The following is a 13,154-nucleotide window of genomic DNA, read 5'->3' on the forward strand; positions in this document are numbered from 1 at the left end:
AACGATTTCTTTTTCTCTCTTAAGCTCAAGGGCTAAAATGTAAATAAAATAAAAATTTGAACTAAAGTATTTAATTTTCAAACTAAAAGGACCAAAAAGGATTTTTGAAAAACCCCTAAGCCAGCAAAATCAAGCAAAAAGGCAATGAAACTATTTTTTTTACAAAAAAAACTCACACCCTTTTAAAGGGTGAAACTAGTGTCGTTCGTAGTTCGTAGTTGTCTTTCCCAATAAGTGTGCTTTTTGAAAATCAAATTTGTATTCTTATTTTTACAGGGATATATCAGTATCTTAACTACTAGATAACACTTCATTGATATAAGTAAGTAATGTTAAACATTAATAAAGTAGGATAAGAAAAAATTCCAAGGATTTCATAAAACTTGTAAATGAATTCCATTTTAAGACTCTACAAACTTCATTTTTGAAATTTTTTATTGTTATATTTTACTTGATATTTAACATTATTTTTTTATATGTATTTACTCTAAAAACTACAAAATCGTAATAGTATTCCAAGTTCGTTGCTATTTTATTGACAGTGATATAGTATTTAGTAAATACTGTTTTTGTAAATTCTTACATTCTTGATTTCCAAATATTTATTACTTTTAAAATATAAATATAAAAATTACCCTCCAACTATATACACGATCTCAATTTTATCACCAAATATATCTTATATCAATCTTACTCTCAAACTTGAAAACTTTTCAATTCAGAATTTACATTTATTTTTAAGGCTTTTTACATATTTCCATTCAAATTATACTCTTTTTTCTTTTTTAGAAATGATGTGATTTTATAGAGAATCTAACTGTTTTAGTTAAGTGATTCTAATAGAAAGGATGAAGTTGATATAAAAAATAGTTGATATACAAAATTAATATTATTCTAATAATATGGAGAAATATTCGATGTTTTTTCTTTTAAAAATAGTGATGGCAGTGGAGGTTTTTTTTTTTTTTTTAATAATAAAGTCTAGTATCAATTATTGTACTAAAGAAAGCTCCAAAACCATTCGAACATGATTGCATCCTTTAGACTATAATGGATATATAACCTTTGGTCCGTATTTCTTTTTGAGAAAGACAACAGCAATGTTTGGAAATACAATTAAAAAAAATTAAATATTTGTTTAAAATTATTTTTTTATTTTTTAAAATCATTTGAATGTGCTGGTTTGAAAATATATTTTAAAAAATAAAAAAATATTATTTTAATATATTTTTAAATAAAAAATATTTTAAATTATAATCACCACCAAATTCTTACACATCCATTGTTCAATTATTGCATATATAAAATGAAGCACGATGATGGCATGGGAGGGATCTAGATCTTTTCTTTCATAGTGCCTCCGTGTCCCCATCCAATTTCAGTGCACAAAGTAGGAAAGTTTACTTTTCAACTCACGTTTGACACATGCTTCTCATCATAAGGCCTTCAATGTTGTCACAGCTGGCGATCAATAAGGCCTTTGTCAACTCACGTTTGATGAAGGTTAATTTAGGCCTTTTCTTTTTTAAAAAATAAAGTTAAAATAATATAATTTTAAGTTTCTTTAAAAGTTAAATTAAGTATTTAATCAAGTAAAACAAGTTATGAGTCCCTTTTTTAGGTTTTTGAGTTATGGAATTAATCCAGTTAAATTAAATTAATTTTAATTTAATATTCAATTTAAATTAAAAATGAATTATTTAAGTTCTGATCAAATTTTCACGTTAACTCAAATTAAATTTAATAATAATATTATGATATATGATACTTTTATATTAGTAAATAAAAAAATCATAACTTTATATTGGTAAATAAATATATCAAACAAAATTAACAAGAAAAGCATATGTATGAATATTAATAATACTCTGTATTTGACCTATTTTTTTATACTCTGTATTTGACCCATCTTTTTTATATCCACCTCTATCAATAATACCATATGCATGTCATGTATCTATTATCTAATAATTGAGGGTGGCACGAGTGTAATTCCAAAGAGTTGCCTTGATGGTTGGAAGGATTGACCCACGCCGTGTAAGAAAAAAATATTTAGAAGTTATTAATTTTCTAATTAAATAAAAATTAAATTATGTGGAAGTTGATTTAATGTAAAAGAATTAACTCTGTAAATCTAAAAATAACATGAATGACTCGTAAAATTATAATTTGACTAAAAAAAATATCCAGATGATATATTTTCTTAATATTAAAATAACAAAACATTGAATTGACCTGAATCAATCTATGTTAACATGTTAAATTCGTTATTCGAGTTATGAGATTATGATAACCATATAGAAAACAAATCAAAACAAATTATGAAACTTAATTTCCAACCGATCCAATGTTGAATGATGAAATTTTAAAAAAAAATAAATTAAAAAAATAGACACAAAAAACAACCGGAGTCAATTTGGATTAACTCGTTAAGCATTATTTTCTAGATCATGAGGTCAAAATAACCTAATAAAAAATATACAAAACAAATTATGAAATCTAATTTTCAAACAATCTAATATTAAATAATAAAATTAAAAAAAACCAATTGAAAAAAATCCGAGTCAACCGGTTTAACCTACAACTTGTATTAAAAGATTCAAATAACCTAATAAAAAATAAATTTAATATTAAAATAAAAATTTAAATAAAAAAATAATATTCTAATAAATAGTTTAGTTTGTGAGGAGGTTATATTAAAAATTTCTTATCTTTTATTTTTGTTTTTTGAATTTAAATTTTTGTGCTAGTATTTAAGAAAATTTATTAAATTTCACTGTTGAACAGCATAAGCTTTGCTACAGTCTATCTCCCGTACACATTCATATCATCGTTCATCCAAATCATCCTTGATTCCTTGTACTCCAAAAAAAAAAGAGGAAAAAGACAATAGAATTCCTTGAACACGCCAAACTCCTATTAAGGGACCGTTTGGGAACGCGGCTGCGGCCGCGTTCCCAAAAAATTTGAAAATTTTTTGTTTTTTTTTTTTGCTAAAATTTGATATGGTTTGTACGTTTTGAATCGTTTTGATGTGCTGATGTTAAAAATGATTTTTAAAAAATGAAAAAACATCGTTGGCATGCATTTTGGCACGAAAAGTTATTTGAAAAGCACCCGCAACCACACTGCCAAACACGCTCTAAATGGCCCGTGGGCAAGTTTCACGCGAACCAAACAACAGTAAAAGCCACACGATACCATCAGTAAGAGTCAGCCGTCTCAGCCCTTTATAACCTCCTCACATTCAGAAGATATGTCGAGAGACCACACAGGTCAGGAGAAGGGAGAGGGAGACAGTGTCATCTTTATTTTTGCCTAACTATATAGTATTATTAGACTACCATAATCTTTTAGGGGAACTCTTTTATCCCTAGATATCTTGCTTCACTTGTTAGTTCTCTTATTCTTTATTATATTTAATTAGTTTCTTGCTTCACTTATTCTTTCCGGGTCTCTCCTTGTCTGAAGCCAGATAGACACACCCAGTTTGGGTTCCAATGGCTAGCCTGTTGTTGTCAGAATGTGGCTTAAAGCCTCTTCCTCGAACTTTGCTTCGACCTAGAACTGGGATCATCTCTCACAACAACCCTTCAAAGACAAGATTTTTATACGCCAACAGGACACTCACAGATTTAAAAAGACTCCCTTTCGATAAGTTTTCAAGAGGGTGTTTTAGGGAGAGGAATTGGGGGCTTAAAGTGAGTGCTCCGTTTAAGGTTGCAAATGGTGAGGAAGATAATAAAATTAAAGGCTTTAATGGGTTGGGAGAAGAGGAAATAGAATTCGATCCTGGCTCACCACCTCCATTTAATTTGTCTGATGTTAGAGCTGCTATACCAAAGCATTGTTGGGTTAAAGATCCATGGAGGTCAATGAGTTATGTTGTTAGGGATGTTGCTGTGGTTTTTGGTTTAGCTGCAGTTGCTGCTTATCTTAACAATTGGCTTGTTTGGCCTTTGTATTGGGCTGCTCAATCGACAATGTTTTGGGCAATTTTTGTTCTTGGACATGATTGGTAATCACTTCTATTTTTTCTTTTCTTTTCTTTTTGTTTATGGATCTGGGTTTTTTTTTATTATTTATTTTGCTTGTTCCTTTTGTTTTGGTGATGCTAAGTCTGTGTTTTGTATGTTGAGTTTGATTCGTGTAGTGGCCATGGGAGTTTTTCCAATAACCACAATCTAAATAGTGTGGTGGGGCATATCTTGCATTCTTCAATTCTTGTTCCTTACCATGGATGGTAATATCTTGCACTTTGATTTATACAAATTGTTTGTGTTTTTGTGTTTCTTTTCACAATCTGCAGAAATTGTAATGTATTGATTTGAGGAATTAATGAGGAAATGCATTGTGTTGGCTCTATTTCGCAGGAGAATTAGCCATAGGACTCATCATCAAAACCATGGACATGTTGAGAAGGATGAATCATGGCATCCGGTTAGTGATAAACTCTGTTTATGGGTTCTCTTCCGTTGTCGGTTTGCATTATAGCTTCTTTGCTTTTGCGGTTCTGTAAGTCCTCAAGCTTTACCAATTTCTTGTTTTTTGATGTAGCTGTCTGAGAAAATATATAAAAGTTTGGACGACATGACAAAAAAGCTACGATTCACTGTGCCATTTCCCATGCTTGCATACCCCATTTATCTTGTAAGTATGTGTTCTTTTGCTGAGCAATTTTATTAAGAGTTGAAGAAATTGATTGCTGAAAATTCTTTTCAACAGTGGAGCAGAAGTCCTGGAAAAACCGGTTCACACTTTCACCCAAACAGCGATTTGTTCGTCCCAAGTGAGAAAATCGATGTGATCACTTCTACCGTGTGTTGGACTGCAATGGTTGCTTTGCTTGTTGGCTTATCCTTTGTAATTGGTCCTATTCAACTGCTTAATCTCTATGGAATTCCATATGTGGTAAATGCCAGGTTCCCTTGTGCTGTAGGTTTCTATGCAATGGAAATTGAATTTCCACAGGTTTTCTTTTTCGATTCAAAGAATTTCTTAACTTGGTTTTTATTCAATGTTAGGGTTTTGTTATGTGGCTGGATTTAGTGACTTACCTGCATCACCATGGTCACGAAGACAAGCTTCCTTGGTATCGTGGAAAGGTATGCATGTCCTACTGCTGCGTCATTGTTTTTTCCTGTCCTGATCCTTGATCTCGACACTATATTTAAATCCCAATATGCGACAAGTTAATACTATAATATATTGATATCTAGAGTCGTATGCTTAAGTTGATTTTCATTGCTAGGTCTTTTGTAGTTACTCTATCACCAAGAAAAGAAATGTCTATGGTCTCTTTATAAAGATTGGTCTGAAGCTTAATCATTACATTTTAATTTTTCAATGTCATTGAACAGGAATGGAGTTACCTGAGGGGAGGGCTTACGACACTTGATCGTGACTATGGATGGATTAACAACATCCATCATGATATTGGAACCCATATCATTCACCATCTGTTTCCTCAAATCCCACACTATCACTTGATCGAAGCAGTGAGTATTTCTTTATTCTGAACAAGACTTGTTTGTTATTGCTTCAGATGATCACCTCTCTGGGACCTGAGGAGAGACTTGCTTGTTTTGACCTGCTGTTTTCTCTTATCCGATTGTTATTGCTTCATTGCATGTATAGACTGCGGCTGCCAAACCAGTGCTTGGGAAATATTACCGAGAACCAAAGAAATCAGGCCCTCTACCTTTTCATCTAATCGGAGACTTGATAAGAAGCATGGCAAGAGACCACTACGTTAGCGACACCGGGGATGTTGTTTACTACCAGACTGACTCTCAAGTTAGTCGCTCATCATCGGAAGAGTGAATTCCCTGGCCTTCCTCAACTGAATCACAGGATAGTTTGCTCAGCCGCTTTATATTGGATTTATTTGCCTAGCTTAGACAATCTGTCTGAGCAAGATTTGCCATGGTAAAGGCCAGGCTCGTTTGATCTCAATTTTTTCCTTTGAGAAAAACTGATGCCTACCAGGATTGACTGCAGGTCTTTCTTGGTGCCTGGGAAGAGTGTACATGTAGGGCTATTTTCGTAATTATTGCTGTGACAGTGAAGGAAATAATGTATATTAAGGAAGTGTTTTAGATTCCCGTCGGTTGTTTTATTTAAAAATATATTAAAATAATATTTTTAATATTAAAAAATAAATTTGAAAAAAATAATTAAAAAAAACATGAGAAAATAAATATATTTTTATGAAATCACCTTGATGTCAAAAAAGATAATGGTTTTTTTTTTTGTAATTTAAAGTGTCTAGATCAGTTTACATGTATTATAATTAATTTTCAGATTTATTAAATATTTTATAAGTCTAATAAACAAGGAAAATATCACAAAAATAATAGGTATTCACGCTGAGGCTTGAATCTACAACAAAAAAAAAAAAAAAAAAAAACCTTGCCTCTTACGTCCCTCTTATGTAGTTGAGTGGACGAAATTAGGACTCGGGACTCTGTTTAGGGATTCTGGTCTGTGCTGCTTTGTATTTTTCTCCTCCATATTTATTTTGTGAAAGAGAAACGAAAAAAGAAGTCCACCCTACTTTGACTTTTAGGAATGGCCCATCAAACCGGACCAAAAGCAGCTCTTAAACGTCATTTTGATTTAAGCATTTTATTACATTTCCTTTTCACAATGAATGACTTCACATCAACCATCAAATCAGTAAGGGCCACGTGTAGAGACAGAGAAATTGGAGTTAATTTATTATTTCTTTTTTTTTGTTATTTATCATAATTAATTAATTAGTCACATCATAGTCTTAGAAATTAAATATACACTTTTTATATTTTTAAATTTATTTATAGTTTGACTCTTCTCATCTATTCTATGTTCCTCTTCAATTTACTTTGCTTTTCTTATTTTAATAAATGAAAAAAGAGAGAGTAGATAATATCAAATGATTGATTAGAAAAGAAAGCATTTTTTGCAACAAAATATTAAGAAATGTAAGGTGCTGAATTGCCAATTTGCCTGCGCCTATATCCGGAATCTGCAAATTATTTATCAGTGGTACAGCACCGTGGTCCACGCCCCTGAAACTGCAATACGAGCAGTTGATGGGTATTTTTGAACCATCTATAGAGAGATATTATCCTGTTTTTGTTCGAAATTTTTCATGGCTATAACTTGAAGTTTGCTTACCAAACTCAACAGGCTGCATTCAACATGGTAATTGACTGGTGGGAGAAGGGCCTGTCTTCTCCATAGAGTTTGCTTACCAAACTCTAATGAAAACAATCGTTCGGTTTATAATTTAGATTCTATATTAAAGATTGATCTAATCTAAATTAATTAAAATAATATTATTTTAATTGAATTGTTCAAGTTTAATTAGGTTAATTCTTATTTGATTTTTTAATACTTAATCTAGATTAAATCTTGAATCAACCGGATCCTCAATCAACTCGTAATATTAGTGGGAACTAACCCTAATAATGTGTGTATTCTTATTGATTTCACTAGTTTCGTTTTAGTTTCGAGTTTAATATAAAAATAAAAAAAAAACCGAAACCAAACTTGAAAAGTAGTTTAATATAAAATAAGCTGATTTTTAGTCAATATACAGATTTTTGTATTCAATCACTGAAAATTTAATTATATCAAACACCGGTATTCTGATTCTTGTAAATATTATTTGCAATCTTGCAGCTATGTATTTTATGCGTGACAACATGCTTAAATTCTCCTATAGTTACAATTTATACTTTATATAGAGTTGATTTAGTGGTTAAGAATGTATATTTCTTGATTTTTTAAATTCAAAATTCGAGTGCATTTTAAAGACTTTTTAAGGAGTGGACCTAATCTCGACTGAGATATAAAACTGATCCAAGAGAAACCCTTTTTAAAGAGTGGACCTAATCTCGACTGAGATATAAAACTGATCCAAGAGAAACCCTTTAATGTTAAATAAGAAATAATTAATAGTATGTATTTATTTTATACAAATAGCTTAATTTATTAGAACATATTTGATATTACAGCAGAGATTATTTTTCAAAGTATTTTTTAAAAGATATATTAAAATAATATTTTTTTTATTTTATTAAATTTAATTTTAACATCAATATATCAAAAATTAATAATTTAAAATAAGAAAATAAATAAAAACTTTTTATTTGTTTTAAAATATTTTTAAAACATAAAAACAAATAATTTTAAAATATATATCAACTTACTATAACGTAAAAGAGGCCCATCCCAATTGCTGGCTAAAGAAGCCATAGTCTTTGACATTTCCACACAAAACTCACAAACAGGCCCATAATTAACCTAAGGTCATAGAGACATCACAGTCAGCAGCGTCGGTGGCTGAGAATTTTGAACACAAAGACCCTTGTGGTCCAACCTCCTCGGAACCATAGCAGACCATCTAGTCTCGGAAGTCAACAAATACAGCTATACCATGCTTGAACCCTGAAATTCTTCTGAAATTAAATAATATTTCAATATAGTTACTAGCTAGGCATATTATAATAGTAGGCAGATAGCATGTCAGAAAATGCAATTGACAGGTCGTTTTATCCTAATATAATTTATATTGTACTATCTATCTATCTATCACCCGACCTAGCAGCGCGTAGGTGTAGCATCTTTCTTTGATTTTTCTTCTTTCTCAATGTGAATTCGACGACCGAATTTTTTTTCTGCCGACTTTTTCTTCACTACTGTCCAACAGAACTCCATTCAAAACCCAAAGCCCGCCTCTGCTCATCCCTCTTTTGTGGCATACTTCAAAAGCCTGTCTCTTCTCTGCATCTCACGTACATCACTTGGTTGCATACTCAAAAGTAGCAAACCAAACTATGAGTCACTCACAGAACTCAGGTTCTGGGTGCTTTTCAGGCGTGGTACGTCTTCTTCTATGCAGAGGCAGTCACCAAACACACCCATCAGATCAGAGAGTAGAGCCCATCACTCCAGAGTTCTTCAATCATGTAAAGAAAGATCCGAAAACTGGTATTGATGCTAATGTTGAAGCTCCAGTCAGTACCACGCCAGGTGTGGTGGCTAGGTTAATGGGGTTAGATTCATTGCCAGATACCAACCGGGTTCCACGAGGAAGGAGTAGCCCAGAGTCGGTCACAAGAAGTAGGTCAGTGAATTTTATGGATTACTTGCTCCAGTTGGATCTAGCACAAGCACAACATCGCCGAGTGAGAACATCAGTATCATTTCGTGAAGTGCCAGCGTTGATGAATCAAGAAAACCATGATGTCTACGTTCTTTACTTGGATGATCAAGACAAGAAACCTAAGAAAATGGGATCAAAACAGAGGAAATCTGAAGGGATCAGTTTTGGAGATCAGATGAAGCAGAAGAATTATGAAGAGCGAAGCAAGAACAAGGAGGGCATAATTACAAGGGAAGGAGCAGTAAAGATGGAGAAGAATCGACATAACAACAACATGAAGGTTTCCACGTCAAAGAATGAGCCAAAGAGGGTGTCTAGCAGTAGACAATTTTCAAGTGTTGGTAATTGCGAAGGTGTCCAATTTTCATCAGGCTTTGTCATGCCTCATAAAAAAGATGTTTGCAGAAAATCTCGAGAGAATCCAAGGTCAAGAAGTCCAGTGAAGAAGCCCGTAAATCAGAAGGAAGTATTGGTAGAATCAAAGTTCATGAAGAGGATAAAGAAACGGCAAGCATATAAAGACTCGCAGTCTGATTGTAGCTCAGAAGATTCAAGCACAATTTCTGTTTTTGGTCTCAGTGAATTTTTGGCTCATGACGCAATACCTCTACCTGGTTAGTTTATTAAGCACTCACACTTCTTATTTGTGGATTTTCTCTACATTATCAACATCCAAATCAACTTAATGTTGTTGCTAATTCTTTTTCCCTTTTAAGCAGGTGACACATGGCCTGTGGACTTGAAGTTCTCAAAGAAGATATCTTCACCAAATCCTCCAGATTTAACTGATAATATGCTGATCAATGGTGAAGATGAGCCAGTGGGGATCAAGAAAAATGATTTTGAATCATGTAATAATCGCAACAAGGAACATTACAGTGAAGTACTGAGAAAGCTCTGCAGGTTGACAGAGGAAGATGTCAAGGAGTCTAGATGGGTAATGAACACCACGTTTGATTCTGAATGTCTTGAAGAGATGTTTACTGAGTTTGGGCAGCACATCCTTGATTTACTTCTATGCCAAGTAGTAGAAGAACTTGCTGAATTTCACATGGAAGAATATTGATTCAAGGAAGTCTTTCTGTGTGTACTTCTTGCTTGAAAATCTAATGTGAAAGGAGTTAGCCGACTTCAGGATAGTGAAGTTTGTATATATAGTATGCACATGGCATGGGATGCAGAAGGGCAGAAGGTTCTTGGAATCATCTGGTGTATGGTGGTGCTAATTGGATTAAAATACATATTTTGGGGAAATGTAAACATGTTGATTGTGGAAATGATTTCTGTTTATATTTCTTTCTTTGATAAGTTATGTGAAATGCCTGGAAATGAGCGCAATGACCACATAAACAAGACCATCGGATTCTGCTGCCCTCAACCTTTCAAATCCACTGTTACTTCAAGCTTTGTATGGTAGTGTACCAACCAGACGCCAAGGGTATATCTTTAATGGCAGAAACCATTTGAAAGAGCGAAAAACATAGAGAAATGACTCATTATTTTGATTAAAAAAAACATTATAGCATCCCGTGTAGCTATCCCTTAAAGATTCAAAATCAATATATAAAGAGCTATTTTGATAATTATTTCACGTGACTCTCTATATAGCTATTCTGTTGAATATACCCTAAGAGTTCTCTTTCGGCCACTTTCCAAACACTCCAAGACAACAATTAGGGTCACTTAATGACGAAAGTCTATGCATTGCTACACGAGAACGACGAGAACGAGAAGAATTTCCAAGCGAAAAATATTTTAAGACGCAATCTTTATCACATTCTTGTACAGCCTCTGAGTTAAGCCCCAGGACAGGGTAGATTTTATATCCAACCTGAAAGCTTCCAAGCACCTACGCACCTGAGATTTTCATATATACACCTGATATCATCTGGGAGTGTGCATTTAGGATGCTAGGGACAGTTCCCATGGACACTCTTAAAAAGTGTTATGTCGTTGTTAACTAGGAAAAGAATACTTAATCACTGGTATAACATTGAACAACTTGTATATATAGATATAAACTACAGATTAACTGTAGCAGAATTCAGAGCTGCCTGTAAACAATGAATAGATGATCCCCGATCTAGAAGGTGATCTATCATTGATGCTATGGCAAAATCGTAAGAAAAGTCCTCGTTAAGCAGAAAAAGGAAAAGGCGTTGGGGTTTAGCTGTCCTCTCCTGCAATCACTCTTTCTATAGATCTAGAAACTTGATACCCGTACAAACCAAATCGCTGTCAGTTTGTTGCCGTTTTCTTCAGCCTAATGTTCCTATCATCAGATCATTCACTTTGAAACAATTTTTTTTTTAATTTTCAATTTCCTATGTTTTCGTTACTTATTATATTAACAGTATTTTTTTAAAAAAAAATTCACTTTTTATCTCCTTACAAATCAGTATTAAATGAAATAGTGATTTTTTTTTATTTCATACTTTAATTCAAGTTGTTTTAGGTTTTATTTTTTTTTCTAATTAATTTTTTTTAATTTTATGATTTGATATTGAGTTGATTGAGAATCGAGTTTAAGATCAGGAGGGAGAAAAAAAACTAAAAAACCGAGAAAACCAGAAAAAAATAATAGAAAAAACTTAATTGTGAAAAAAAACTGACTATAATTTTTAAAAAACTGACCGGTTTGATTTTATAAGCCTGAAACTAAAAAAACTGAACCGAACCCAAACAAAAAAACTGGAAAAAATCGAGTCAAATCGAGCAAAAACCGGAAAAAACAGAACTAAACCGGTTTGAACCAGATTTTTTTTCTAAAATAACCAAACCAAAATAAAACCGATTTATTTGAACTGATTTCAAATTTTTTTTTATAAAAACTAAATCAAACAAAAAATAATCGTTTATTATTTATACCATGATAGTTTGAAGTTAAAACCAGGCCATGTGTTTGCACCTAAACCACATGCATACATTTTGCTTGCTTGGCTCGGAAACCTTCCTTTACACGAACAGTTATGGTTTTAAGGTTAAATAGTTAGGTTTTGTTCTTGATTTATAGTGGGTAATCAGGGGTTAAAAACAACAAAATTTTTTCTTGCATCAATTTTGATTCAAAATCTCAGTATTAGTAAATTATTTTCTAGTCATTTTAATTTATTAATACCAAAATAATTTTGTAAAATATAAAATAATATTATTTTAATATATTTCCCAGCAAATACTTATTTCAATAATCAATTACTTTCTAACATCTCTTTAATTTTCCAAAGCCATAATTGATGGAGCTGGACTATCTGCACCTTCCGCCTCTGGCATGGGACCGGACAGAATGTCCTGTTGTACGATTTGTTTTGGAAATTAAGTGTTAGTGCACGTGGACGACTAAAAGAGTTTTACTTGGAATTAACTAAGCTCGAACATGGCGTTCATCTACCAATCAAAACTTCTTGCAACAGTGAGGATCACATTTTTCTTCTGGTTTTGTGGCTGCACTTGACTCAGTACCTCCTAGCGTCAGAAGGCAAGGCGTTGCTTCGGAGTGGACGGTGGAGTTGTTAGAAATTTGTTTAATTAATATTATTTAAATAAATTATTGATTAATATTAAATAATTATTTGCTTTCCTATTTAATTATTTTTTTATTTTTCATAAAAATTAATTCTTTAACCTTTTAACTTTTAAAATTCACGGTAAAAAAAAGTGAAAGAAAAGTTTTTAACTTTGATTTTTTAAATTTCTACATACTGTTGCTCACCTTATATTTTAGTATTTTTTATTTATTTTAAACTTTGATTTTCCACTCAAATCTAGGAGTGCATCTAAACTAAGATGATAATATTGTTGGAATCTTTAGAGACATATTGCAAACATTTTAGTTGCACAAGTGAAGAACAATAAAATTTTAAGAACAAACGATTCATTCTTGACAACAACAAAAATTTTATCACTTTAAAATCGTTCAACAAGTACGTACCCTATTTTATTTTAATTTAAACATGGATATGTTTTACTACTAGTATGCATACTATAACTTTAAATTAATATCAAT

General features: G+C 32.1%; 2 protein-coding genes across 2 annotated transcripts; both read left to right on the forward strand.

Moving 5' to 3' along the window:
• Positions 1–3,238: 3,238 nt before the first annotated feature.
• Positions 3,239–6,104, forward strand: LOC133677731 (omega-3 fatty acid desaturase, chloroplastic-like). The gene is made up of 8 exons (XM_062099866.1): positions 3,239–4,018; positions 4,154–4,243; positions 4,374–4,440; positions 4,558–4,650; positions 4,726–4,911; positions 5,025–5,105; positions 5,361–5,498; positions 5,638–6,104. The coding sequence occupies exons 1-8, from the start codon at positions 3,501–3,503 to the stop codon at positions 5,821–5,823; spliced, it is 1,359 nt and encodes a 452-aa protein (XP_061955850.1). The 5' UTR covers positions 3,239–3,500; the 3' UTR covers positions 5,824–6,104.
• A 2,417-nt stretch (positions 6,105–8,521) lies between these two features.
• LOC133676882 (uncharacterized) lies at positions 8,522–10,470 on the forward strand. The gene is made up of 2 exons (XM_062098665.1): positions 8,522–9,765; positions 9,871–10,470. The coding sequence occupies exons 1-2, from the start codon at positions 8,823–8,825 to the stop codon at positions 10,215–10,217; spliced, it is 1,290 nt and encodes a 429-aa protein (XP_061954649.1). The 5' UTR covers positions 8,522–8,822; the 3' UTR covers positions 10,218–10,470.
• The last annotated feature ends 2,684 nt before the right edge of the window (positions 10,471–13,154 follow it).

This window comes from Populus nigra, chromosome 17 (genome assembly GCF_951802175.1).
Source record: "Populus nigra chromosome 17, ddPopNigr1.1, whole genome shotgun sequence".
Taxonomy (NCBI): domain Eukaryota; kingdom Viridiplantae; phylum Streptophyta; class Magnoliopsida; order Malpighiales; family Salicaceae; genus Populus; species Populus nigra.

What these genes read in the sequence shown, in the direction of transcription:
- LOC133676882 (XM_062098665.1), top strand. Translation starts at nt 8,823, where the DNA reads ATGAGTCACTCACAGAACTCAGGTTCTGGGTGCTTTTCAGGCGTGGTA. An exon ending in TGACGCAATACCTCTACCTG is followed by an intron (nt 9,766 to 9,870) that starts GTTAGTTTATTA and finishes CCTTTTAAGCAG; the next exon opens with GTGACACATGGCCTGTGGAC.
- LOC133677731 (XM_062099866.1), top strand. Translation starts at nt 3,501, where the DNA reads ATGGCTAGCCTGTTGTTGTCAGAATGTGGCTTAAAGCCTCTTCCTCGA. An exon ending in TTTGTTCTTGGACATGATTG is followed by an intron (nt 4,019 to 4,153) that starts GTAATCACTTCT and finishes TGATTCGTGTAG; the next exon opens with TGGCCATGGGAGTTTTTCCA. An exon ending in TTGCATACCCCATTTATCTT is followed by an intron (nt 4,651 to 4,725) that starts GTAAGTATGTGT and finishes TCTTTTCAACAG; the next exon opens with TGGAGCAGAAGTCCTGGAAA.